A 27,700-nucleotide genomic window follows, 5' to 3' on the forward strand; every position below is an offset into this window, starting at 1 on the left:
AAAAAAAAAAAAAATTACCCAAAAGAAGCTTTATTGGTATGCATCCTACAGAAACGGTTACAAGAAAGGGCCTTGGATTAATCTGTCAAAGAAAACACAGAACAGCTGTGGTCTCCCTAGGAAGGCACCAGCCATAAGCAGGTTCCTTACAAAACAGGGCAGCATGGAAATATACTGGAAGGAGGAGTGGGGGAGCAGACACACGGGATTGGTGCTCTGTTCTTCAATAGCGATGTGTGGGGCAGTTTCAGACAATTGAGAGGCGGCCTGGTAAGAACAACTGCAAGGTGTTTCCCCACACCAGAAACGGCACTTGATTTTTACTGAGCTGGTCTCCTCCATGTATAAATACGTGCCCACCACAATTTTTATAGCAAGCTGGGGCAGCTACTAGTAGAGCTTCTGAAAAGGCAAGAGACAGTAATCCTCATTTGCTCTTTCTGATAGTCAGTTCTGATCAGGTTTCAGTCCCCACTCAGTCTGTTACTTCTCCAAGCCCAAGTATACTACTGAATTTGTACTGCTTTAGAAAAAAATAATCAACCGGTTTTCAATAATAGTAAAGTCCAGAGGTGTTCCAAGACTCTCCTGCCAACCCAACAGGAGATGTAGCCACGTATGGATAGGATCACCTCTTCTTGAAGCCATACTTTTTCCTTTCATAGAAGAGATCTGTCTTGGAACTGCCCAGGTTGACAATCTTAGGGCAACCATCTCTCTGTGAGAAGAAAAGAGGATATAAGTTAGGAGATGAGCAAACAGAACATCATCACTTGCATAGTTCTAGTAGGTTCTCAGTTCCCACGCTCCCCACCCTGTCCTCAACACACATTTCGAACACCTGTGCAGACAAACTGCCCTCCAATTCTGGTTACTACCAGCAAGAGGGTGGAACAGAGAAGAGGACGGATGCCTTTATAACATTACTCGAGGACATTCTCTTCCTCAGTGTGAAGATGGAAAACAGCTCGTATAACATCAGCAGTTTAATGAAAAGGATGCTCAGTGCCTCAAGACTGGATTCTTTCTAAATTAGGATACACAGGACTTATAGGGCCCAGAGGAATAACCTTTCCCTTCCTTAGCCAAAAAGAATCTTGTTGCTTTACATGTCACCAAGCCATTCTTGTGTTTAGGGACTCCTCCCAGCTGTGGCAGCAGAACTGAATCTCAGACTTCCTGCATCCTGGATTGATTACTGCAGAGGCTGTATGGTCATCTTGGGAGAGGACAGCTCTTCACAGCAGCTACAAGGGTAAGTTCTTGTACCTGAATTCCAGTAGATGGTGAGAAAAAAGCCACAAAAAAAGCAAGAAGGGAGCAGGGGAGACCCACCTCAGCGGGGTAGCTGCAAACACAAACCAGTGAGATGTATCTCTCTGTGTACCAGCGAACATTTGTCCATGGGCTACCTGAGCCCAACATCTGCGTAACTATTGAGGGCAAAATGTTGTGGCCAGCAACAGCAGCTGTGGGGCCCAGCAGGCAGAGGAACACGTGTCCTTGGCTGTTGTGTAAGCCAGAGTGGGTTAGATTTAGAAAGGCTCTGGGCAGGTATGAGCTGCTGTAGAAACCGCACCCAAGCTGCCCCACTGATACCTGCTCCTGTGCAGCAGATGTAACCCAGTGCGGAAGGTCTGCATGGTGGAAATATAACAGGAGGGGGTTGGGGGGAAGACATCACCCGTCCCCCATACACCTGCCACAACCCATCTCTAGCTACTGTCTCCTTATTTGATTTTGAACCTCAATAGGACTCTTCCAAGCCTTGCCTCCCACGATCCAGGGAGCCTGTGACAATCTTGACAGCATTATTGCAGGGCTCTGTTCATTCTTCCACCTCCTCCTAAGGAGGCTGCACATGTGCATGCTCCCGTCCCTGGGAAAAGATTACTTTTTGCAATTCACAGGTGACAAGGCAGGATTTTGGCCCTTACCCACAGACAGAAGTGGGGTGAAACAATACCTCATTCCTCCCTCCATCAGAACAAACAAACCAAGAATAACCAGGCCCTTTGCCTCATGCCCAACAGCGTTCCACCTGCTCCCTCCGTTTTAGTATTTGCTTTTTTTGTTCATTATCTTTTTCAGTTTTTCTCTGAGGATGACAGAAGGGCTGTGACTGAAACCTTGGAGTGTTAGAGCTTCAGGTATAGGGCTCTGTCCATCTGCTTTTCTGATTCACATCAGCACCAGCTACCATATCTGTGACAGGCAGCATGCTTAACTTTTCTTGTTCCAGGCACTCTACACCTGTGCCAGCACTTTTCAGTCCTGCAAGTCAATCATGCCAAATCTGCTGTTTCAGATCTGCAACTTCACATCTGCAATAATCCCTAACAGTTGAGTTTGCTGGTACAGAGCAACTGCCTTCACCCACTGCAGCCTGCACCCAGCTGTCAAAATACCTCAGTTCTGACTTGTCATTCTCCTGCTCCTCCAGCTCTGTTTTCTACAATCCTTCCTTGCAGATCAGCTGGCTATTTCACATCTGAACCAGACATGATAAGCTATTGGTGAGCTTAGGTTATGAAAAATACCTGTCGGGAATCAGTATGAACTGGTGAAAATAAAACCAAGTAAAATAACTCATGACTTATCATGCCAGGTGTCTTGGTTCCAGAGGCAAGTGAACAAAACTACTGTTTCTCACAGCATTTCCAAAGTACAAGGCAGCACCACCACAGCACTTATATCCATATTTAGATACTAAGAAAGATTATGGTCCTGGCAGATCTAATGACTAAATTCAGAGGAGGACCTGTCCCTGTCCTGAATTTAGCTGCAGGCCTCTAGAGAAAACGTAGGCTTTGCAGAGAATTAAACCAGCAACTCACTCATCTGAGCGTGTTCCTCTAAATCAATGAGCCATTATCTCCACGTGTTCTCCACTGTGCTGGAAATGGCATTTGCAAAGCACCAAAACCCAAACAACCTTTAACAGACATTCTCACAGCTATCAGGTCTGTATTCTGGAAATATCGCAGCTGTAAGCATCATATTCTTGCTTCTCCCTAAGATTTTTCTACCACTTAATTTGCAGTTTCTCCCCTCCTGCACTCATTGTGTTGGACACTAACAAATACCTTATGGGGGTGAACAGCTGCCTTGTTTCACATGGGCAGTGGCTATCTTTCAGCACAAGAAGATTAAACATCACTGACTACAGAAATAAGGGAACATTACACCAAAAAGCGTTAGCAGAAAAGGAGATGTATACGATATAGGCCATTCCAGAAAATAATTAAAAAAAAATAATCATATCCCACTGAAATTATACAAGAAACTTAAAATTTGTAAAACACAATTAGTGGTGCAGACACAGGATACTAAGATGTAACTTTATGTTGTAATCCAAAAGAAAACACAGGTGGTGATTCCATAGGCCTTACAGTGTCCTTGGTCAGTGGCTGATAATGGACTTCTAGTGAGGAGCTGCTGCTACCAAAGCCTCTGCGGTGTCTGTAATATCTCCAACCCTGCTAAAACCTAGGCTGAGAGATCTAGCAAGATAACTTCAACTTATAACAAGCAGTGTGGGAAGGAAGTGAACCGTGAGTGTGCAGTGCAAAGTTGTCAAAGATCCTTTGAGATGAAGGGAGTTATGAAACCTCAAAATGCTATAATGCTTCAAAATGCTTTGCAAACACAGGGAACTACCAACAGTTCCCTGTGTAGGTACAAGGTACAAGGCAATGAAAACCAGTGCCAATATTGGTAGTGGAACCCAAGTGTCCCATGTCCCAGCACTAATTTCATTAGCTCCAAGCCCCTTAAAGATAAGCATGGCTGCTAAATAAAGACATAACCAATTCAATAGGAGACTGGATGACAACATACATCTTTTTCCTGGATGGTACACTCCTTGCAGTAGTAGGCATCAGACACTCCCGGACCCCCGCAGATCACACAGCGCCCTTGGTACGAGCCGTAGTTACACTCATCACATATGCGCACAAGAGTGCAGGGCCGCACATAGGAGTCACAGATCACGCATTTGCCATCACCTGCAAGTACAGCAGAGTCTTTGGTTACAGAACGTCCTTTCCTGCACCCCCACATTAAAGAGGAAAAGGTTCCTAGTCAAAGAACTTGACTGTACACTCAAAGACAATACAACTGAACTGCAGAAATTCATCTTGCAGTTACAGGGTGAAAGTTTATATTTGCACACAGATCTGAGAAGAACAAGGGCCAGTAGTCTGCAATATTTGAGTTTGTTGGTTTTTTTAATCATGCAATCACAATCAGAGAAGAAACCCAAAGTCACTTCTGTGATTAGCCAACACCTGCTTAGATCATACCATTACTTTTACTCTAAAACTTTTCCTGAATTTTTGACTCATGAAAAAATGCTGGACTGACAGGACTAGTGTCCTTACCTACGCAGAAGCAGCAGTGTAAGCTTCTCCCACATCAACAAAAGTCTGGAGTTACTATCCTCAAAGAGATGAGATAAGAGATTGTACCCGTGTGGTCCTTTTAATCCTTCATCTGCGAGAAGGCCAAAGAAAGGGCAAACTGGCATAAACAGCCATTTCACAAAACTTGCTCTTGCTTTCTCATAAGGAACTGAGTGAAACTCAAGTACTCATATCATACAGGCAAGCAGCCATCAGATGCCATTGACAGTCTCTGCTGTGCTGGACCTTATCCAAGACACTGACCTAGGGATGAAAAGCTTCATATCCTATTACCAGTTCCCAAGGCATCTAATTCTGACTCCCACAAACAGCTCATCTAACCTGCTCTTAAATCTCCATCACGACAGCCCTCAACTACTACCAATGGGAACCTGTTTCACTGCTGAGAGCTCTTGAAAACAATCTTGTCGCTTCAGACTGTGCTTCTCCCCACTTTGCTTATTTTCATACTATTTTTGAGTCCAAACTAGTCATCTTATTTATTCTGTTGCTCTACAAGGATCTAATGACAGGTCATACTCTCTCTTCTCTTCCACAGTTGAGCACTAGCATTTAATTCTGTGGAGTTTTTTCTGCTCTAACTCTACATGATCCCTCCCCATTTCTTATTCTCTTAGATGCTGAAGGGAACCTTTCTCAAGGTGTGAAGAACTCAGATTACAAATACGCATCTTTTTTTTTCCTGCTTTGAAATAATCAAGCCAATCATTCTGTATTACAGATTACAAAGAATCAATCAAGAAGTCACTGTAGCCTCAGCTACTGAAAATGCTTTCAGCATATACACTGCAACAGCATGCATGCATTTGTGTGACAAACTATTTGAGCACACAACTTTTTAAGTATTCACTGATTCATACTTGCAATACACAAGTAACTCTTCCCATCTCAAGAGACATCAAGTTCATGGTTAAAGCAAAAATAGAATCAAATCCCCAAATCCAAACTGTACGCTCTAACCACAACACCATGTTCTCAAGCAACTATATGTAGAAGCTATACTTACATTTTTCACAAAGTCTTCCAATTGCTGTAAGAAGAAAAAGAAGAAAAAGAATTATTTGAGGCAGAAGCAGGAGCTTGAATATCAAATAATTATGTTCTGCATTGAGCAGTTGTTTTTTTTTTAAAAAAAACAACCAAAAATACTAACCACAGAAACAGTTTGAGCATAAATACAAACATATTTTCAATAAACAATATATATCCTCCTGGAGACATTTACCAAGATCGAAATTTGGATGCACTGTGAATGTGCAATGACACCCATTGGCAGTAAGAAAACCTACATTCATTATTCCATTTCAAACATAGCCAATATACCTGACCGAAGGAAATCCTATAAATGAGTCTGCTCATGAGTTTTACACTGCTTTTAATGAGACAAAAAAACCCCACAACCAAGTGTCTATTTAATTTAAGGCAGCCCAAATACCTTCTTCACTTCAGAGTACAAAGATAGATAGATATACCTCAGAAGTCTTGTCACTTGTCTAGGAAACTCACAACAATGATGTCAGTAACTTGGATAAATGCCACAAATACCAAGTTCTAAAGAGCAGATATCCTCCTTTACAAAGACTAAATAGCGATTCAGTTGAAATTTAAGGGTCAGGGTGGAAATCAGGCTGGAAATGAATTTTCAACATAAATAGACTTTTAGCTGCATTAACTATTCTAAAAAGAAGTTTTCTAGAGACAATGCAGCTGAATACTTTGCGTTTACAGTTCTTTCAGAGAACTGCATGTTAAATTTGTTTTTCCCAGGAGTAAAAAAAAAAATAAATCTGGAAAAGGTATCTCAACTTCTAAACTCATATAAGACTTCTTCAAAACTTAGCAGGGTGAATTCTAAGCCAAGTGACAAGAACAAAGCTCAATATCTGACTACAGGTATAACTTGGAAAATAACTTTATCCTGCAGCCAGGAAGATGCTCCCAGTGCTGGCTGAAGCCTTCAGCTCATTCTCCTGGCTGCACTGGCACCGCCAACACAACAGGAGTAAATGAAAATCGTATTTTTCTGCGTACAGCCATCAACTTCACCTGCCTCCCCACACACATACGTGAGGAAGAAGAGGCTGCTGTAACGCAGGCATTAAAGCCATTCGGCTCTACTGAGAGAGGCCCGGGAGCACCCGCACCTCAGGACGGGCCCCGGGAGAAGTACCCGGGACGGGGTCAGGGACCCAGCCCTTCCTTACAAAGCCTCTACCCCCACCTCAGGAGAAGAACCCATAAAACACGGCAGGACACCGCAATAAAAGCGAAATAAAATAGGGAGGGAGGAGCGAGGCGGGCGCCCCTCCCCCCCGCCAGGCCTAACGGCCACGCGCGCGCGCCTAACGGCCGCTAACTGCAGACCCCCGGCTTCCCCCGCGCCCCCCGGCCCCGCAGCGGAGTGAGGGGCGAGAGGTGATGGAGGGGGCCCTCCGGGACTCACCGACGCCCGCCTGCTTGCGGCAGAAGATGAGGTCCGGGTGGTGCTTGGCCATGGCGACGCCAACACCCGCCTGGCGCGGCTGCCCCGCGCGCTCACCTCCGACCCGCGTGCCCCGCCGGTCCTGGCTGGGGTGAGGACAGCGCCTGCAAAAAAGCGCCGCCCCCAGCGGGAACGCCGCAGCGCGATCCCGCGGAGGGCTGCCGATAAAACTCTGTCCGCGGAGTACTCCGCCGTTAACCTTCTCCCGCCCAGAGAAGACCCGCGCCTTGCCCGGTGGCCGCCTTCTTAGCGCGGATACCTCCCTGCCAGGACCTGTGAGGCCCCGCCCGCGCACCGCCCCCGCCCGCGCGCCGGAGGTGTGAAAGGGGCGGTGTGACGCCATCGGGGCGCGACTTCATCTTTGTCAGTGAACAAAATGGCGCCGTACTGCGTCCTGGCGGCTCGGCTGCGGGTGAGCGGGGCGCCGGCGGCGGGACACATCGGCGGGCGGAGGCGGGGGTAGCGGGCGGGAACCGCAGTGGGGCGAGGACCGTTACCCGCCGGGCGGGCGGGCGGGCGCGGCCTCCGGCCCGCTCCGGCCCCTGACTGTCCCCGCCTCCGCGTGTAGGTCAACGTGTCCCCGGCGCGGCCCAGCGCCCCGTTTCCATGGCGATGGCGGGGAGGCCGCCGCGGCGGTGGCAGCGCGGCCGCCTCCCGGGGCAGGGCGGCTTCCACCGCCGGGCGCAGCTGCCCCTCAAGGTGAGGGCAAGGTGAACGGGGCGGCGGGGATGAGGCCCGGCTCCACCGCCTCTCCCGCCCCGGCCGGACCCCGCCTGGGCGGGCCAGGATCACTGGCAAAGCCCGGGCCCGGTGGGACAGTGAGCCTGAGGGCATGGGCCCTAAGGGCGGAATCAAAAGCCTTTCTCTGGGGCGCGCACTTTTCTTCCTCTCAGCTTCTGTTTTTTTCCCCTTATCAGCTGCAGCAGCACAAGGTGACTCCTCGTTGTGTGAGTGAGTCTGAAGGTTCTCTATCTTTTGGCTGCTCTGTTTCAAAATTACTACTTTTAATAAAAACACAGGCCCTTGAGTGAAACAGATGCGAAGGTCTATATTATAAACAGGACCTAGGAAGACTGAAAAAGAGTCTGGACAGGCACATAAACTGCCTTTTTTTCCAAGGTAGTGATAGTGATTTTCATAGTCTTGACTGTTGTGACCTCTAAAAATCATATCTGCCTGTAGTATGATCTCACCATAGAGATTCTCTTACCTGAGACATAGTTGTGTTTAATGTGTAGTCAATAATAAAGACTTAATGATCTTTTAAAGCCTGGAAGGCAAATATAGGCATGCAATTTTCTTTTTTTAGGGCTGCTAGCAGGGGTAAGGATGCCTGTGCTCCCTTTAATAAAGCATGTGATAAAGTGAGGCAATTTAACTTCTCAGTTTGCCATTTGTGACCTTGGCCCTTTTCCTAGGGAGCTGAAGTAAGAACTTGGCTTCTAGTATTCTAAAAATACTTGGTGAAGCTTAATTCGTGTTTTATATTACTTTCTTACTTTAGAGGTAGATGTTTTATTCAAATATATATATATTTTTTAATTTAAGCAGAAGTTACAGAATAGCACCATTTCAGTTAGTTTGCTATATTAATTCTTAATTGTTAAATAGTTTTTAATTTTTGAACAGAAATGACTACTCATAAAATGACGGCAAATTCTTTATTAGGTTAATGAATTGGCTCTCATTTTATGGTGTGTCATCACATGAGAACAAGCAGTTATTTGCTAAAATTAATATTGTATAATGTAAAACAAAGGTTTTGCTAGCACAGTGAATATGGGGAATTTAGTATTCTGGGAGGCTGTCTTCTATTATCAGGCTCAGGGTACATGGTTTTTTCCTCCTCTGAAGGACTAAATTTGTGATGGTAATCAAACATGCTTCTAGGTGATCTTTAGGAGGCAAATTTTTTTTTTTGCACGTATGTAGCAGCCTAGAGATTAATAAATACGTGGATCACCTTGCCAGTTGCTGTGATAGTGCCAGCATTGAGCATGGCACATGTTGTTAACATTGGTTCTACTCATTTCCTGTCCTAGAACTGTTTTGGTATTGGAACTGCACGGTAAGCTTGCCTCTGAGGGAAATAAATTGGAGTTAGGCCGGTTTGGTCTGACTGTCCTATTTAAAGTACAATTCTTTTAATAGCCTCAAAGGGTCAGGATCTTTTTCATGCCTATCTGAGAGATGCTTTTAGTAGCATCCCATTTCTGGAGCCACACTGGCTAAGGATTGACTGAGAGAGTAGTACTGTAAAACTCTAAACTGTCTGAAGTGTCAAGGGTTTATTGAAGGCCTTGTAGGTAAGTGCTGAAATTGTGTATGGGAAGCTTTGTGTATGCTGGCAAAATGCAGTGTTGGCTAGAGCTAAACTGGTCTTCAGAACACTAATTTTGGTTGCTCTTTGGAGGTGAGTCTAGAAAATTAGACTGCATTTACAACTTGATTATACCACACTGCTCTTTTTAGGCTGAATCGTGGTGAATGTTGGAAACTTGGCCAGTGTTCTTAGATCTGAGGGGGTGAAGAAAGGTGCCTTCTAAAAGTCTTACATAGACAAAAATGATTCTCTCTTGTCTTCTGGAACTGACTGGCCTCAGTGATTGTTTTTCCCCAGTCTTACTGGCCATCACAGAAACAGCATCTTCAGTTTTCCACACTGCTCTTGCCACGCTCCATGACAGGATCCAGACAGGATCCTTCACCTCAGACATGCTCATTTCTTTCCCTTCCCACTTCCAGTAGCCTGAAGCTGTGGTCAAGCACGAGTCAACTAACTTTGTATTGCTACTTTTGCCATTACCATTTGAATATTTATATATGGTATTTGAATAAAAATTACATTTCACGGAGCCATTTCATGACATAAAAAGATAGATGTGTATGTTCAAACTGAAAAGATTTTATCTGAAAAGTTTCTTTGCCCCTCTCTCTAGAGAGCCCTGCTTCAGTTTTCTATCATAATGAGCTTTGGTCCCAGGCAAGACTAGAATGCTATGAAGCCTCTGCCGTTACTTTAATTTGCAAATCTGTTCTTCTGTACTCTGAATTATGGTGAAATTTATCTTCCGGTTTAATGGATCACAAGGAAGAACTCCATTAATCAGTTGTGTTCCAGGATTAGTTTGGGGGGGGGCGGGGGGCAAGAAGAAATTACTGCGTTAAACCAAAATACCTTTCCTGGTCTGGGGAAGAGATGACTTTTCCATGAGCATTGATCAAATCGCTCAGTGTTTTTTTCCAGCCGCTCCAGCAGTTAGAGACTTTAACAAAATAATGGACATCTTGTGAGGTAAAGACAAAAAAAAAAAGAGGCAGTCCAAAACAAACACAGAATTTAGGTGGCCACTAAGTAAAGATCAGCTTATGTATGTTAAACAATGAGAAGCTGGATGGTGTTTGGTTTGTTTTGGGTTCATTTTTTTTTTTTTTGCTAATGGAGGAAGGAAGAGACTCACCTCTGACACCTGTGATACGTTCTGAAAGTTCTAAACTAAAGTGCAGCACAGTGAAATTTGATGACTGGGTTTCCTTTGCACTCCTGGAGGAGCAATGCCCTCTCTTGTACCGCCATATTCACTTACTTAAGATATTTTTTTTCATGAAAATGGTATGCAGCTGCTGTAGGTCTGTATTGCTCCTACTGAAAGCTGTATATCTAATAGTTTAGGATTGTTTGGTAAAAAATCAAACTACACCCTTATTGCTAGCGTGCTGGCTATTATGATCTCGCCTAGATTTCCTGAACTTTTTCTTGTGTAAGATACTAACAAATGTTATCAAAAGGACAATAAAACAAGAGATTTGGATAAAAATTTGGTGACGTCTCATTGATTGTGATTATTTCCGGCAATGTTTTTTAGTGCTGGTAACAAGAAAACTGAAAAAATATTAATAGGGACAAAATAAAAATGCTTGAACAAATCTAAAGAATTGACTGGCATTTTTCATAACGCAAAAACAGTGGTCGGTACTCTGATTGTGTTCTGTGCAAGGAATATTTGCTGATTTACAGTCATACATACAAAATGGATATTTAGTGTTATACAGCTGTGTTTATTAACCTGTATTTATCAAAACCTTTTAACACTCAAGTAGAGGATGAATAGAAAAAACAGGATTAAGATTAAAGTGTGTTACGGACAGAGGAAGAACTCCAAACTCCTGTCTTCAGTCTGTTTCCAGACTTCTGGTGCTGATGACTGAGACTTTCAAAGGATGTAAGAAATACGTGTGCCAAATCCCTGGAAGTTTTTATGGAGGCTGCCCTCTGACTCAGCTTTCAAAGCTGCGTGAGAGCCTTTTAACCTGGGCGCTGACCTGTCTCTTCTAGGTCAGGTGCTGTAAAGGTGCTTCTCCCATATTCCAGGGAACCGTTTCACTGTGGAGTCTGCCAAGCAATATTTGGTTGTGTTTTTTTTTAATGGCATTTTCTGCTGATGTGTTCAGCCTGCAGTATAATTAATCTTTCCTGCTGTTAACTCACCTGTGGGCCAAGTGCAAGGCTGTTCTTAGGGGAAAGGTGAGGATGCCTTTGTGAGAGTGAACATAAAAATAACATGTGGATCTGCACAGCCAGGTTGGTGAAGCTGATGGGTTTGTTCCACAACTTACCTCTCCATCTCTGCATTACATCGTAGACCAGGCATGTACAGCAAAGTCACTCTTGCTACCACTGAAACGCAGCTCACCTTACATGAAAATACAATAAGCTTTGTAATGGTATGCAGCCACCCTGCATGGGGAACTTAGTGTGTGATAGTGGAACAGATGGGTATCTGCTCAGTCCTGTACTGTGTCACCTGCCAGCCCTTCAATATAAACTCAATACCAGTGAGCAAATACAAACCTAGGGTTAGCTTGCTTTGGAAACTGTGTAGGTTTTTCTCTACCATGGCTGTAACATGTCAGGAGCATAGCAAACTGGTGTTCGCTTAAGAATTATTTCAGCATTGCCTGAAAGCAGATTTCTCACTGAAAGTGTAAAGCTTCTGGTGCTATAAATAGAAATGTAAAATAATTTGGTAAACACTACCTGTTCTGGGTAACCTGGTGTGTCTCACAGTTTCACATAATACATAGTATTGTACGATCAAATGTTCATTGGGTGCCTTTAAATATCTTTGCAATTTTTCTATTCCTCAGCCTGTAAAATCCCAGGAATAACAACTGAAAAACAATTGGTTTATTGATATGTTATAGGAATTTACTCTGCAAGGTTCCAGTGCTAATACTCTCCTTTTTTCAGCATGCCTTGAATAGTGGGATACGACGCTACCATGTTGCTCCTGTCCTGTGCCAGCGGGCCAAAGTGGCCATGAGCCACTTTGAGCCTAATGAACACATAAATTATGAAAAGCTGGAGAAGAACATCAACATTGTCCGTAAGAGGTAAGAGTGGAGGAGGTGAGGGGTCAGTGTGCAGAATTTAGCTCTGCGGTGATGGGAGAGGAGGAAGAAAATGTCATGGGGCCCTGCCATAGGGAATATTTACTAGGGAGAGGAGCTTTGAGCAGTGGCAGTTGCAAATGTAGTGAAGTATGAGTTGTAGTGTCTTCATGTAGTGGTGGAGCGCTGTGAGAAGAGCTGAAGGTTATGATGAAGCACTGCAACATGCAGAGAACCAGGCCAGTGCAGAGGAGGTGCTGGAAAGGGCTCTGTCCTCTTTGTTTAATGCCCTCTTTAAGAAGCCTTGATATTGGCCCTTGCTTCTTTCTGGGGAAGCAGCGTGTGGGCAGTTGTCATTATAGGCTAATGCTCCTTTGCACTGTGTTTCGACAGTGAATGTTCTCCTGTGTTCCACTGTAGGCGTTAAGCATGGAAAGGAGGGCTAGGAATTCATAGCATATGTAAACATGGTGACCTTAATCTGCTGATAGAGGCTTGTGTGCCTGCTAAGTTGTTGTTCCTGCTCCACTTACCTCAGCAGCGGTTTGTATGACATGTCCTTCAGTCTTTGCGTCCTTTGTTAAATGCGGTAGCTCTCATTTCAAGTCATTGTATCTACTTAGTTACTTCTCAGAAGATCTCACCACTGACATAAATAGGTTCCTCAACTGATACAGCTGCAAGATGAAAGGTCTGAGGTCATGAAACTCTGCTTAGTTGTACTTGCTTGCTGTGGGATCTGGTATTTGTGAGTTGAGTCTGACCTCTGTCTCACCTCCACATTTGCTGTCCTGAGTTATCACTCAAGAAACAAGCAGAGTCAATGTTTCTTTTATTGTATAGGAAAATTATAAAAGACAGCATAAAGTGACATCAATTCATATACTTTTGAACTTTCTGGTCTGAGCCCTTGTTTTATCTGTCTGCCAGTTGGTATTTTAGTGCTGTAAGAAGAGCATGCAAGTTTCTGCGTGTTAACAGTCTTAACAGTCTGAGTGATATAGGGAAGCGCTCTGTTACATGCTTAAAAGGGCAAATGCTGAAGTACACAAGATGCAGATACTAAAATTCTTCTCCCCAGGCTTGACCGTCCCCTGACCTTGTCCGAGAAGATTGTATATGGACACCTGGATGACCCAGCAAAACAGGAGATTGAGCGAGGCAAGACCTATCTGCGCTTACGGCCAGACCGTGTGGCCATGCAGGATGCCACTGCTCAGATGGCAATGCTACAGTTCATCAGCAGCGGGCTGCCAAAAGTGGCTGTGCCTTCCACCATCCACTGTGATCACCTCATCGAAGCCCAGTCTGGTGGTGAAAAGGATCTTCGAAGAGCCAAGGTCACTATTGCAGGGACTTAAATTCTGTATGTTTGAAAGCCTCTTTCCAGTCGAAGGAAGAGATTTTTTTATTCCCCCCCCCCAAAGGACAGCCATGAATCAGATATGGTAACAGATTGCCTGTGGTGGTCAGCTCTGTAGATAGGTCAGATGCAGCAAAGAAACAGAGTAAATGGATCTTTGCAAGTTTCACAGATGAGATTCATCCATTACATGGTTTAAAGGACGGTGAATTTAGAAAAAGCTAGTCTTAATTGCTAATGATGGAAGCCCATGTGTGTTCTGGAGAGAGAAGATATTTCAGATAAGGGAAGAGGGAAAATGTATTTCAAAGGGGAAAAAAAAGAAGACAGATTACTCCAGAAAGTTATGCTCTTTATGCTGCAGTATAACACTGTGAAAAACTTCCTCAACATGTGTCTGTGTTGCACTGGTGTATCCTGGGGGGGAGAGCGAATAACTAATTTAGTTTCCCAAACCATTTGCTAGGGATTAGCTGAAGAACACTAACTGAAGCATGTGCAGCTTTCAGGGTGGGCGAGGGTAGGTATAATTGTGTATAAAAGCATGGAGGATGTCATTTTTTATTTAGGAGTTTCAATGTGATGTTTGTCTAACTGCTGATTCACTGCCTTTTTAAAATTTCCCGCTCACTGTTTTACCGCTTATTCCTCCGTAGGGCTTCTGTTAATTATAGACACATTCACCTCTGTCCTAGATACCACAATGCATCTGCCAAGGAAGGACATGCTCTTAGCGTAGCAGGGAGGTGGGGGAAATCTTGTTACTCCAAGTGAACCTAGCCTAAATCCACCAGGAGGAATTGTGCCTTGGACTTTGATACCAAAATTTACAAACAGTAAACAGTTTGTGGGGGCTGAGCTGCATTTTAAGATTTTAGTCCATATCTGTTCTCAGAAACTCCTAATGTCGAAGTAACTGCTTCTGTGTGTTTCTCCTTCAGGCCATAGTAAAGCAACTTATACCACTTAGGAGTGAATTTGGGGAGTTCTTGCTCCACTCATCTCAATCCTAAATTCTGCCCAAGTTGTGCGATTAAGAATTTGGGACTTACTAAATAACATAGTTTCTGTTCTTCCCTTCACCTCCTGTCTTCCCCTTTCCTCTGTTCCTCTATTTGTTCTCTGTAGTGCAATTATATTCTGCTGCAACCCTGAGCTGAGCAGAGTGCCTCCTTTGCCACCCACTCTGAGCAGAGCAAGTAAAGGTCCTGCCTTCTTCTGACTGGGTTCTGCTTCTGCTCCTGCCAGTTGGCACACAGTGAATGCTGGCAGGGCAGAGAGTGGTTTGGATCTGCTCCTGGCACATCAGCGTGCTTTACTGGGGAAAGGATGCACAAACAGAGTGAAGTGACCCGACTCACAGTGGAAAACGAGGCTTAAAGAACTGCTGCTGCCTCATGGGAAACTTAAGCAAATGTGTGCTGAGACAATTCTTCCATTATCTCCAGTTTCCCCTTTCTCTTTATTCTGAAGCATAGCTGCATGAGAACAGTCTTTAAGAAACTCTGTCCTCCTAGTGCTTATCTTATCTACTCTGCCACTCCTCTGCCAAGAACTATCAGGACATAATAGTGTCATACTTCCTTGGCAACCCTGGTTATTCTCACAAGCAATTTTCATGGTTTGACCTCCACCAATAATGGTGATAGTGCAGCAAGAAAGGCAGCATTGTGTGGGTCTTAAACAGGGGACTTTGTAGAATGAGAAATGACACTCACCAACTCTTCTGGCAGCGAGCAACTTACAGTTCCATTTCTCAATCTGTAAAAATAAAGCCAAAATGCTTATCTAAGGGTTTGAAATGCCTGCAAAGCATCTGTAAAGCAAAAAGAACAGCTGGTAGAGAAGGAAGGAGGGGCTAGGAGAGGGAAACAGATTTAAAAAAACAACACCCTGAGAATGCAAGAAATGACCAGAGCATTTTAAATGCCTTATTGGCAGGGTTTTCCTTTAATTGTGCTGTTTCCCTTGTGCTGTTTGGAATTGGGAACTAAAAAAGATGCTTTAGTAGAGCTACAGGTTGGATGAAATTAAATGGCCTGTTACAACTGTCTGGCAAACAGCCTCGGTCCCTTTTGGTTTTAAGAGTGATGTGCACCTCCCTCTAGCTGCTACAGAACTGTGGAATAAGCTGCAGAGAGGCATGGGAGAGAAGTGAATGTGCTTGAATGAGCTCTTGGTGTATGGAAGAACAAAAGATGTTACTAACGCTGTGTGTTTCCCTGTGTGAATAGGACATAAACCAGGAGGTGTACAACTTTCTAGCAACGGCTGGTGCCAAGTATGGAGTAGGATTCTGGAAACCTGGGTCAGGAATCATTCACCAGGTAAAGTGTGTGTGTGTTTGCAATCTTTGAGCATGGAGTAGCTCATTTACCGTATGGAGAAGAGAGAGCTCAAGTGCAAACCCTCAGAGAATTTCACCAGCTTAGGGAAACAACTTGCTTTCCTTGAGGCCGGTGAGGTTTCTTGCTTGCTCTCTCTGTTATCTTGACAACAGTGTTTTTTCTTAAAGGTTATTTTGGACAAACTGTAACCTGATGCGTGATTAGGTAGTGCCAACAGCATACCATGTGAATCACAGAAGCTTGAAATATCTTAACTGCTTGTGGGCTGGCTCCTCTTGGTACGATTGGGACAGTAAGGTGATGCCATGAGCTAATGTGAATTGCTTTTGATGGTAAGGAAAGCAGCTTTGGGAACATGTCTTTCTTAGGATTATTTTGTATGCACTTGGTTCCATTAAAAGACAGGAGAGTATATGAGGACACCAAACAGAGCAGCTGACTTTGAGTACTCAAGAATGGCAACCTATTAACAAGTTGCTATGTGAATTTGAATAAAATGCAAACCAGTTTCCAACAGCTTCTAAGACTGAGATTCTCTTGTTATAGCACTTGCATCTTAGAAGAATATGACTGTCACAAGATAGCTTACCAGTTAATGAGGCTTTTTGTTTTTTAAAACCAGCACCTCTGGCAGGATTTCCCTAACTTGCTCACGGATGATTTGCTTTATCGGTCCAGTAGACATTTTTCATGGTTCCTCTGAGTTGCAGGCAGTGAAAAAGGGAAGTGCGGCACAAAGCAAAAGGAGTAGAGAGGAGAATGGATGACTGGTAAGCATCCTGTCATCAGGGAGCTTGTGACTAGGTGCAGGCAAGAGCTCTCTGCTGTTTTCTTAGCTACAAAATGAGTTACTAAGGTTACCTTAACTTGGTGTGACGCAACAGAGAAAGGAAATAGAACAGGTGAACTCCCCAAAAGGTTATGGCAACACCTCAGGTCATTTGTGCTCTGAAACCAGTCGTAACATCTGTCATGTGGCAACATAGCTCCATGCTGTGGTTACCAGCTTTCTTGTGTCTGACTTTCTCTGGCTGTAGAAAATTGGTCACATTGTGTAGATTCAGAGTCCAACTCTGGCAAAGCGATCTTTCTCGCACAAGTACATTAATGTGAGCTACAAGCAAATAAAGCTGAAAGTACTAGAAGCAAAGCTTTGGTCTTCACAGTAAAAGACCACCTTAGTTCTGTCCAAACCATTCTGTGGTGGACATGCTGTGGGTTCTGTGTCTCCTAAAAAGGCAGTCCATAATGTTGGTATGGCACATATGCAGTGAAAAGTTCATTAGCTTGAGTTCACTACTGTGTTGCTACCATAGAAAACTCATAAGTTTTCATTAAAGAACTGTTTTGTGGTTTTGTTAATAGTTGAAGAGTCTTGTGTGGAATCAATAGCAGTGATAAGGGAAGGGCAGCCTCTTGTTTTATGTGTGAGGGATTCTTCTATGTGATTAGTTTTTGGCTGGCAGCGTGGTTTGGAGGAACCTGTTGATATTCTACTGCTATGGGAGCATAGAATATGGAAGGTCTCACTAGCATTGGATAGGCGAACTGACTTGCTCAGCAATTGATTAAGTGTGCGGAAACTAAGGAGCAGACTCTTGAGCCCAAACAAAGCTGGCACCTTAGCAAAAGATTAAACTGGAAGGAAGGAGTCTTCCAGTGAAAAAATGGAGATAACTTTCTAAGTTTTATTACTGTCCTGGGATAAGCAAGGATCCTGGGGCTGAGACTTGGTACCTTGTTCTGTTGTTACATTCTCCACAAGGACTTTGAAATAGAAGTGAATTTCCAATCCAAATCCAAATTCAGTTACTTTCTTGCTACTGAAATCTGCAAATACAAACTGATGTAAATTCTTGTTTTCTTTCTTGCTGTCTTCCCCCTTCTTTCCCAAAAAACAAGCAAGCAAACAATCCATTTTTGCTTTCAGATCATACTGGAGAACTACGCCTACCCTGGGGTTATGTTGATCGGCACAGATTCACACACCCCCAACGGAGGTGGCTTGGGAGGAGTCTGCATTGGTGTGGGTGGAGCCGATGCCGTAGATGTCATGGCGGGAATCCCTTGGGAGCTCAAATGCCCAAAGGTAGGAGCAGAAGGAATTCTAGTCTTTGACGTGAAGGGTGAGATGCAAGATGTGTAAGAAATGTTGATTTTCAGGCACTACATATATAAGGCACTATATACCATTTCAGTCTTGTTTGTAATCACACACTGGCTCAAACAGCTGGTGGATGATTCATTGGTAGTTCTGAGTTTCCATTTTCAGCCTTTTTATTCAGGGACTGAGAGAGATAAGTGAGTAATGATCTCCCTTCAGTTGGCCCTGTCAGTGGTTTCATCCCTTGCGCACATGTTCTGATATTTCAGGATTTTCTCCTTTTTGGTATTGTAACCACACAGATTCTTAGGAAAAATTCAGAGGAATTGTTTTTGCTGCTGAAAGGAAATGGTGTCAGCATTTATTATTTTTTCTTTCCAACTAATCTTGCTCAGGTTATTGGTGTAAAACTGACTGGCAAGCTTTCAGGCTGGAGTTCTCCTAAAGATGTGATCCTGAAAGTGGCTGGCATCCTCACTGTCAAGGGTGGGACAGGCGCCATCATCGAATACCACGGGCCTGGTGTGGATTCAATCTCTTGCACTGGTAGGACAACACAAATCTCTTATCTGAGCAGATTGTTTTTGGAGCTGGGTGTTGAGTTGTCTGTAGAAGCTGGGAAGGGAATCAGGCAAGAAGTACTAAATGTTCTCCCTTGGCCTGGCCAGGTGATTAGTACACAGCAAACTGGGAGAGTGGATGAGAGTGGTATAACAAGATAGCATTCCCTCTTGGTGATAAAGTGACCTCTCTCCATTAAATGTTGTTATGACTTTGAGAACACCGAATGGTTAATTGTGAAGAATCCTGTAAGGTGGTGCATCAGGATAAAAGTAAGGGTGGAGGTATTTCGGTGTATGCTTAGAGGGTGGAGATGTCAAAGATAAAGGATGGCATTTGAATTTCAGCCCAAAATAGGCAGTGGACAGAGGAAAGAAACAGGTTAAGGGGGTACGTGGGTGACAGCTGCTAAAGAAAAAGCTTTTTAGAAAAGCAGGACAGAGGGGAGACCAGAAAGCAGCAGTTTGTAACGTGCAGTCTTACACTAGCTAATTGTGGGTCTTGGGTGCTGAATTCGAACCAGCGTTGTCCGTAATGGTGCTAGTTAGGACCAAATTATAAGAAGTGTCCCTTTCTTTGGCTTGAAGTGTAGCCTTCAAGCTGGCCTTCTGTTCGCTGTTTGCATGGCTACAACTTGGAATATTTGGTTTTACAAACTGAGAGGTATTTGGGATTTTTCTTCTGTGAAATCAGAGGAACTTGACCTATAATATCTGCTTCTAGCTCATTAAAGGTAAACCAGCAGCTTCTACAGCTTCATTGCTGTGTCCTTGAAAGGCATGGGTGATCACAGAGCTGTGAGCAAACATTTTTTTTTTTATTGTGTTCTGTCACTGGAAACTTTTTATTCAACCAGTAAATTTCTCACAAATTTCTGGCTCTTCCAGTAAAGACAAATGAGGTGGTAGGGAGGGACAGGACACTTGTTGCAGGTAGCAGAGCCACTGCTCACTGCTGTAAATATATTTGGTGCTCAGTGCAGACAGGGGGTTCCCTGTCATCCCTTCCAGTATCTGCAAGAATCAGTGTAGCTTTCAGCTCCTTCCTTGCAGAACAGTCTGGTCGCAGGCACTGTATCATTTGGAAATGTCAGGGGCTGAGCCAGCTGTTATGTAGTCAGTGTGTCCTCTCTGTGGAATCTGGTTTCTGTGGCTAATGCCCTGATCTCTCTTGGCTTTGCTGTCTTTTCCATGGACTGACTTTTAGAAAATTGGATGGCCTTGGACTTTCTCATTGACCCTATAGTCTCTTCTCCCACTCCTTCTCTAGGAATGGCAACAATCTGTAACATGGGGGCAGAAATCGGAGCTACCACATCGATCTTCCCTTACAACGCACGAATGAAGAAATACTTGGGCAAGACTGGGCGAGCTGGTAAGAGGGTTTGGGGTTTGAAGGTGGGTAGAGGTGTGGGTTCAAGTGAAGGTGTATTCTGGGAGCAGCATCCTCTTACAGTGGTGTCTGATGTGACTTCTGACCTTGCTTGGTCCCACAGGTCATCTGATACAAGCAGGGAGTGTGTAGATGAAGTGGCTGGGGAAGTATATGGTGGACTCCCTGTGTTTAGCTGTTCCAAGCTTTTTCTTTGCCCTCGTATGTGCTGCACTTTTCACATCTCCCTCCTTTCTTACTCCAGACATAGCTGCACTGGCAGATGAATTCCAGCAACACTTGGTACCGGATGCTGGTTGTCAATATGACCAGGTGATAGAAATCAACCTCAGTGAGGTAAGGCTTCCTTCCTTGTTGCCATCTTGGATGTTGTGATGTGACTCTGCTTTGTGTGAATGAGGACCAAGCTGGGAGTTTGATGCAACACCCCTGGTGCTATGGCTAGAACATATAAAAAACACATCTGCTTCACGACAGCTCCTGCTCTGGTGTTCGTGTAAGAGAATCCTATTTAAACAGCTTCCAGATAAAGCTATGAAAGGAATTGATTTGCTGCTGTGTTTTGGGGTTTTTCTTGGCTACTGTAATTTCTGACTTTGTCGCTGTTTCTTAAAGCTGAAACCGCATATCAATGGACCTTTCACACCAGACCTGGCGCACCCTGTGTCAGATATTGGTGCTGTGGCAGAAAAGGAGGGCTGGCCTGTTGATATCAGAGTTGGTGGGTAGCATTTGCTCTTTCCTCTGTCTTCATCCTTGTGGCATAAATGTTGCTGTCTTGGGATAAGCGGTTGGTCACATAGCTTGGGATATATTCCGTTAATTACTGCAGTATGTCCTTTGACTTTGCTGCAGTGTCATCTGCTCATGGCCATATGAATTTGCTGGGAAGAGTACTGACCACCTGGGCCAGGTGTGTGGGATGAGATCTGGGATAGGTGTTTTTTTTTTAATCTCAAGAGGCAGACAAGTGGTTTTTTTCTTCTTGGAAACTTTTGAGTGATTGGGTTGACAGGGATGTTACCTGTTGTTGTTAAAAGTCTGATGCGTGGATTTGTCTGTGCAAAGATCTGTCAGGATCATGATTGTGAGTCCTCACAGCAGTTGGCTGTTGAGCTCTCAGGACATGGTAAAGTTTGTACTTGCTTTCCTAAAGAGCAGGCTTGGATATTTTTATAGTCAGTTGTGGGATGGTAACCTGTTGGCTGGCTTCTCAAATGTTGCTCGCTGGGGAATGAAAAGAATGTAAATACATTGTAAAGGCCGCATCCCAGGTGGGAAATGTATTATTCGATGGTGAGGCAAATATAGGATCAAGAGCAGCTGTAACTGAAAGAGAATTTATTTTTTGCTGGTTAGCACCAGAATGCTGTCAGGACGATACAGTATGTCCTCATGTGGTCTCCATGCTGTAATAAAGGATGCTTTCTTGTCATCATTTCCTCCATTTCTTGCCATCTTGCCTTTTCTGTCCTTGTGGAACAATACCTCACTGTGGTAATTTGCTTAACCAAAGTGCAAGCAGGTGATGCTTGGATCTTGTGAAACAATAACCAGACTAGTGACCAGGTAGTGTGTTTTGACTGTGCAACCTCCAAAGTGGGACAAGGGATTGCTTGCGACCACAGTATATTGCTGTGAGACTTGTCAGTGTTAGTACCTGAAACTGTTTCAGATTCTTTGTCAACAGAAAAGGTGGTTGTCTTTTGCCTTTTCTGCTGAGAGATGGGTCAGGGAGAAGTTCCCTAGAATCAGGGCTGCAGTAACCACCTCCCTGTTTCTGTCAAACACCACAGGCTTGATTGGCAGCTGCACCAACTCCAGCTATGAGGACATGGGACGTTCCGCAGCAGTGGCAAAACAGGCACTAGCGCATGGATTGAAGTGCAAATCAAAGTTCACAATCACACCGGGCTCAGAGCAGATCCGTGCCACCATTGAAAGAGACGGTTATGTGAGTATGGCTGCTCTTTACGCTTCCAAACAGTAAGCGTTAAACTCTCTTCCACACAGCACACGGGAGTCCAGAGGCAGCTAATGGAAACCTCTTAAACTTTGCCTTCACTTATCACTAGAGGTGCAGTTACTGATGTAGTAACCAGCATGTGGGTCCTGCTGTCACCTTGACAGTGTTTTGGCCTGATATCTTTACTATCTGGGAGTATAAGAATGGAATTGGAACTGGACAGAGCTCAGACAGTTATCGGGAACTGGGGCCCTGAGGAGGTAACAGTATGCATAGTAAGGGATGCCTCGTGCTCCTGGGATTCTGTGGATGGCCATGGCTGACAAAGGGCTAGCACCCACCTGCAATCCAGTTTTCTCCTTTAAGAACAGTTCAGGATGTGAGCAAGCCCTTTGTCCAAAGGTGGTTCCCATTTTAGACTAAACTTATGGCAAAACTCATATTTGATTTAACACGAGTGTTTCTGTAGAGGAACCATCACCTGCTTTCTCCCCTTTTATGTGCAGAAAATTATGTTTTAACTAGTCCTAGTATTTATGAAATGTTAGATGGTGTCACAGCATGGCCTGTAGATGTGTCCAGCCAGTGCTTAATGCCTCCTCCATCCAAGTCCACAGTCACGCCTTTCCTTAACAGCTGCCCTCTTAATTGAATCATGTGTTGAACAGACTGAGCAGACACACACACTTCCCTGCCCTTTCACCAATTCTGTCCTTACATGGACAGGAAGTGTGCAGGATATTGATCAGACCAGACACTGCCCTTCAGTCAAATATCTGCGAGTAGCCGGATTGCTCCATTTGAACTAGGTAGAGAATGGGAACACCATGGCAAGTCATCTGGTGCTCTTGCCCAGTGTTACTGTACAGCTTTACTGGGATTGAACCCCATGTATTTATAAAAGCGACTCAAAACTTGCGAATGCAACAAGGAGGGGATTTTTCTCAGGTTTGGTGCTTTCTGTTAGAAGACAGGTGTCCTCTTCCCCCGAAAAAGCAAACCCAGAAACGTATTCCATTCTTTCTACTGGTAACAAAGTTGTTCTCTGCCCCCAGGCGCAAATCCTGCGAGATGTTGGAGGGCTCGTTCTTGCCAACGCTTGTGGGCCATGCATTGGCCAGTGGGACAGGTAAAGTGGAAGACGGACCTCACTGTAGCTTTGTATCTTTTAGCTCCTAAAGTGCTCTGTGAAGCCAAATTTGATTGTAAATATAACACACTGGGAATTAAAAGTAAATGGTTAAAAACCCTTTGGCCGTAGCAGTCTGATGTGCACTGGAGGAGGAGAAATGAAAGACTGTAGATTCATATTGAGCCTTTAGATGAATGAAGCTGCAGAGTGGCCACAAGTGTGGCCACACATGTAGGCTTCTGACAGTGGGCAAAAAATGGGGAGAGAGATTGATTATCTGTGAGAACATGGACTGGAGTTTGTATGGTCCTTTTAAAACAGGAAAAGTGAATTGGTCCAGCTTCAATCATTGGAGTGGCAGGGAGGAAAATTCCCAATAGAAGGGACGGGAGACATTCTCATGTAGCTTTGTCATTGCTAATGGTGGGATGTCCAAAGGCAAGGTACTTACCTGATTATTTTTTAGACAATTCAACAATGCACAACATGGGCTATGAAAACTACTCCAGGAATCAGTGTCTGACTTGGTTTTGCACTGTCCTTGGTTTTGAGTTTGTGCTTAAGGGAGGAAAACTTGTCCAGGCACCGATTCATATTTCCAAAAGATAGTGATTGCTACCAAAACCAAGCTGGGGAATTTTAGCAGCGAGACACCTAGAAGCAATATTCCCTTTGGATTTGATGACCATGTTTCTTTCACAGGAAGGACATCAAGAAAGGAGAGAAAAACACAATAGTTACATCCTACAACCGGAATTTCACAGGTCGCAATGATGCCAATCCGGAGACTCATGCATTTGTAACCTCTCCAGAGGTAAGAGACAGCCAGAGGGAGGTTCTGGAATAGTTCAGGGTGTCTGGGGAGATAATTCCTCTACCTGCAGAAGAGACAAGGTGTAGCTTGGCTGCTGGCTTTGAGACTGTTAGGCATGGGACTTTCAAATGGAGGGGGTAGAATATGCCTTTAAATATGTAATTTTTTCTTTCAGATTGTCACAGCCCTGTCCATTGCTGGCACTCTCAAATTTAACCCCGAGACAGATTACCTGACAGGAGCAGATGGGAAGAAGTTTAAGCTAGAAGCACCTGATGCAGATGAGCTGCCCAAGCTGGTAACTGCTCGGTCTGGAGATGGAGTGGGGGAAGGCCTGTCACTAGTTGGGTTTTATATGCAGTAAGGGAACTTCCATGCACTGGCCTCTTCCTTAGTGTTAAAGCTAGAATGGGTGCAGTTGCCTGCATTGGCCTGTTTTTTATGTGCTGCTGGGGATGGCTGCGGCTGATGATTCTCCTTTCTTCTTTGGAAGGAGTTTGACCCAGGCCAGGACACCTATCAGTACCCTCCCAAGGATGGCAGTGGGCAGCACGTGGATGTGAGCCCCACCAGCCAGCGCCTCCAGCTTCTTGAGCCCTTCGATAAGTGGGACGGCAAGGATCTAGAAGACATGCTGATCCTCATCAAGGTCAGGAGCAACGTGGGGGAACACTGGCTGTAACAGGACTGCTCGAACCGGGGTTTGCACATCAATTGTGTGCCTTTAAGCTATCTGTGATTCCCTCTCCTACAACTGCGTTGGTATGGAAAGTGAAGCAAGAATCTTCCTTCCTTCCAGGTGTTTCCTTCTGGTACTTCTTTCTATTATAACTAGGAGACTTTTCTCCTTTGGGCTAGTGGTTAGCTAATACCATGAAAAATGAAGTTTGTTATAGCATGTAATATGATCCCACCCGTACTATGCAGTCTGCAGAACTTCTCCTGTTTATAACCTGCAGCGGAAAGGTGGATGGGATGGGTTCTTTAATTAGCATCTCTAATACCTAACTGTTCTAAGATGCATTTTGTCTGAAATGAGGTCGTTAGGAACTTTTCATCCATCAGTATGTGTGTTCTCTTCCCATTTTATAGAAAGAGAAATCACTTCACAATAAACATTGCATTTCAGTCTCTTAATAAAGGCACGGGTTTCTCCTCACTGCCTGTGGTGAGTTAACAGGATGAAAACTTCAGTTAATACAGTGATGGGTTCTGAAATGCAATCCCGTAGGAATTGACCTTCAGGAACACTGCTGATTTTCAGTGTCGGAGAGTTGCAGGGATTCCCAAGGGCTACACTGAGCCATGCTTGAATTTTTGACACACATAATTCCTTTACAAGCACTTTGGGACTTACCTGTTGGAAGGCCATTATGTCTGGTTGGGAATTCTGTTCTTACAAGCCAAAAAGGCTTCTGTGCAGATTGGAAACACTTGGCATGTTGCTGAACTCCCCCAGCAGGGGAGGCTGAGCTGTCGCAGGAAGGACTTAATTGCTTTTTGTACCTGAAGAACCTGCTGCTGAGGGAAGTGAGGACGTGGCAGGAGGTGTCATGGCTAAGCTCACTTTTGCAATTTCCCCTTTGGAACAGGGTTGTTCTTCCTACACAAAACATGCAAAATGACCACCGTGTTCTACCTTAGAGTGCCTTGATTCTGTAACAGATGCAATTGTCTTGGGTTTGTGCCTTTAAAAAGAGATATGAAGATCAGGATCCTTCACAATAACAAGTGTTGAGGAAGGGTCAAGTCACTGATCCATCCTAAGACATTCTTCTCTTCTGCTACCCTTTAGGTAAAAGGGAAGTGCACCACTGACCATATTTCTGCAGCCGGACCGTGGCTCAAATTCCGTGGGCATCTGGATAACATCTCCAACAACCTGCTCATCGGCGCCATCAACATTGAAAATGGCAAAGCCAACTCCGTGAGGAATGCGTTAACCCAGGAGTTTGGGCCAGTCCCAGACACAGCCCGTTACTACAAGGTGAGATTTTCCCCTGACGCATCTATTTTAAGAGGATGTTTACACTTTGGGCAGTCTGTGCCAAGACTGAGGATCTCGCCCTCCTGCTCTCAAGTTACAGCAGCTGTGAATTCACTCAGTGTTGAGGCTTTTTCTTGAGACTTACTCTGATGGTGGCAGGTCCTGTAGGAGATTCTCTCCCTACCTGGTATGGGGAACAGGGAGGAGAATCGGGTGACCCAGAGGGACCAGAAATCATAGATGAAGGGGGAAGAACTCCTTTAGGCACTGCACCCCTTACAAGGCACGGGTGTCATCAGACCATAGCTCAGTCTTCCCTCCTGGAGCGTTTCACCTGTGACTAGTCTAATGTTAAAATAAATTCTAATCTTGTCCCCTTCATTCTTTAAGACTTGGCTCAGAACCTCAAGAAATGTCCTTTTGCCGTCTGGACAGCTTGGCAGCGGTCTCAGATTGGTTCTTCCAGTAGATAGAATTTAAAGTTTTCCATACTGCTTCCACAAGCAGAGCAGGGATTATGGCTGGTGTGAAAGCGGCTCCAGCACAGGACCATGGAAGGAAAGGTGGCAGCAAGGATTTGCTCAGAGTCTCAAGGGCAATCCTCCTCAGCCCTCATTAGTGAAGGATGGCAGTGCCTAACTGCTGTGAAGCACTTAATTCCTTTATTTCTGGCCTTCCTCAGAACCAAGGGACCCTTCTGGGAAAAGGGATGGCACAGCAATGTCAGTAGGGTAGCACTGAAATTAGAGGGTGGGTGGGTATTTGTTATTAATTCCTCACGTTGGGTGACTGCAGAAATGTAAATCTGTTTCTTTTGTCACAGAAAATGGGTGTCAAATGGGCAGTTATTGGGGATGAAAACTACGGTGAGGGATCAAGCCGGGAGCATGCTGCGTTGGAGCCACGTCATCTGGGGGGCAGGGTGATCATCACCAAGAGCTTTGCCAGGATCCACGGTGAGTGGCGTTTCCCCTGTGACGTGTGTAAACAGGATGTGTTTGGTTTGGGTGGAAGCAGTGTCCACCTTGCCCCAGGGCTCAACACCTATGGGCACAGACCCCATCTACTGGCAGATCCCATGGTCCCTCTGGTCAGGAATCCTATTACAGATCTAGTTAGATATGCCACAAACGGTGGGCATGCTGATTTTGCTACAAAGATAGTAATTGTTGCTGGAATACTATTCTGAGAAGCACTGGGCAGCCAGAAGGCAGTCCTGATGCCCTGCGGCAGCGTTGTTACAAGCGTGCTTGGTGGTTTGTTTTCCGCAGAAACCAACCTGAAGAAGCAAGGTCTACTGCCGCTCACCTTCGCTGATCCAGCAGACTACAACAAGATTCATCCTGTGGACAAACTAAGCATCGTGGGGCTGGCAGACTTCGCACCTGGAAAGGTAACCGGGCCTCTTGTCTTTGCATCTGGTGGGGCAGGGATGTGGCCGTGACGGGGAACAGTGTGGAGCTGTGTCCTCAGGGCCTGAAGCAGCGCAGGCACCCGTGGGCTGCGTGACCTGCCAGCCAGGTGAGACACTGACCAGTGGTCCAGGGGGCTAGAGAGCAGGTCAGAACCAGGTTGCGTTATTCTGAACTGTTAAGAGAAACCCTGGTATGACATTCTGAATTCCTGGACTTGTTGCCATAAGCATGAGTGCTTCCCTAGAAGGAACTGCACCCACAAGTCTATGCTAAGACCCACCCTGAGCTATGATATTCCATTTTCAACCCTTTAAAAACATG

At 44.8% G+C, this 27,700-nt stretch overlaps 2 protein-coding genes across 5 annotated transcripts in view; one reads left to right on the forward strand and one right to left on the reverse strand.

The window, feature by feature from the left end:
* On the reverse strand, positions 1-7,262 carry PHF5A (PHD finger protein 5A). Of its 4 annotated transcripts, none has more exons than XR_008465345.1 (5): positions 6,868-7,249; positions 5,431-5,454; positions 3,841-4,007; positions 1,110-1,269; positions 621-718 (listed from the first exon to the last, which is right to left on the reverse strand). XR_008465345.1 is itself a non-coding variant. In XM_054194882.1 (4 exons), the coding sequence occupies exons 1-4, from the start codon at positions 7,247-7,249 to the stop codon at positions 629-631; spliced, it is 663 nt and encodes a 220-aa protein (XP_054050857.1). In that variant the 5' UTR covers positions 7,250-7,262; the 3' UTR covers positions 1-628. The 4 variants fall into 4 exon arrangements, 2 of the variants coding, with proteins under 2 accessions (XP_054050857.1, XP_054050875.1); XR_008465347.1 differs by having other exon boundaries at positions 651-718; positions 1,071-1,269; XM_054194882.1 differs by lacking the exon at positions 1,110-1,269 and having other exon boundaries at positions 1-718; positions 6,868-7,262.
* The window catches only part of ACO2 (aconitase 2), a 21,108-nt gene continuing 589 nt past the window's right edge, over positions 7,182-27,700 (forward strand). The window contains exons 1-17 of the mRNA XM_054194869.1: positions 7,182-7,318; positions 12,158-12,300; positions 13,379-13,637; positions 15,895-15,987; positions 17,939-18,097; positions 18,508-18,658; positions 19,943-20,047; positions 20,310-20,401; positions 20,681-20,786; positions 21,862-22,019; positions 23,087-23,160; positions 23,866-23,977; positions 24,153-24,275; positions 24,471-24,626; positions 25,773-25,964; positions 26,788-26,920; positions 27,236-27,357. Coding sequence (XP_054050844.1) covers positions 7,283-7,318; positions 12,158-12,300; positions 13,379-13,637; positions 15,895-15,987; positions 17,939-18,097; positions 18,508-18,658; positions 19,943-20,047; positions 20,310-20,401; positions 20,681-20,786; positions 21,862-22,019; positions 23,087-23,160; positions 23,866-23,977; positions 24,153-24,275; positions 24,471-24,626; positions 25,773-25,964; positions 26,788-26,920; positions 27,236-27,357 — 2,214 coding nt within the window. The 5' untranslated portion in view covers positions 7,182-7,282. The remainder of the gene's footprint in view (positions 7,319-12,157; positions 12,301-13,378; positions 13,638-15,894; positions 15,988-17,938; positions 18,098-18,507; positions 18,659-19,942; positions 20,048-20,309; positions 20,402-20,680; positions 20,787-21,861; positions 22,020-23,086; positions 23,161-23,865; positions 23,978-24,152; positions 24,276-24,470; positions 24,627-25,772; positions 25,965-26,787; positions 26,921-27,235; positions 27,358-27,700) is intronic.

This window comes from Rissa tridactyla, chromosome 1 (genome assembly GCF_028500815.1).
Source record: "Rissa tridactyla isolate bRisTri1 chromosome 1, bRisTri1.patW.cur.20221130, whole genome shotgun sequence".
NCBI classification, from domain to species: Eukaryota; Metazoa; Chordata; class Aves; order Charadriiformes; family Laridae; genus Rissa; species Rissa tridactyla.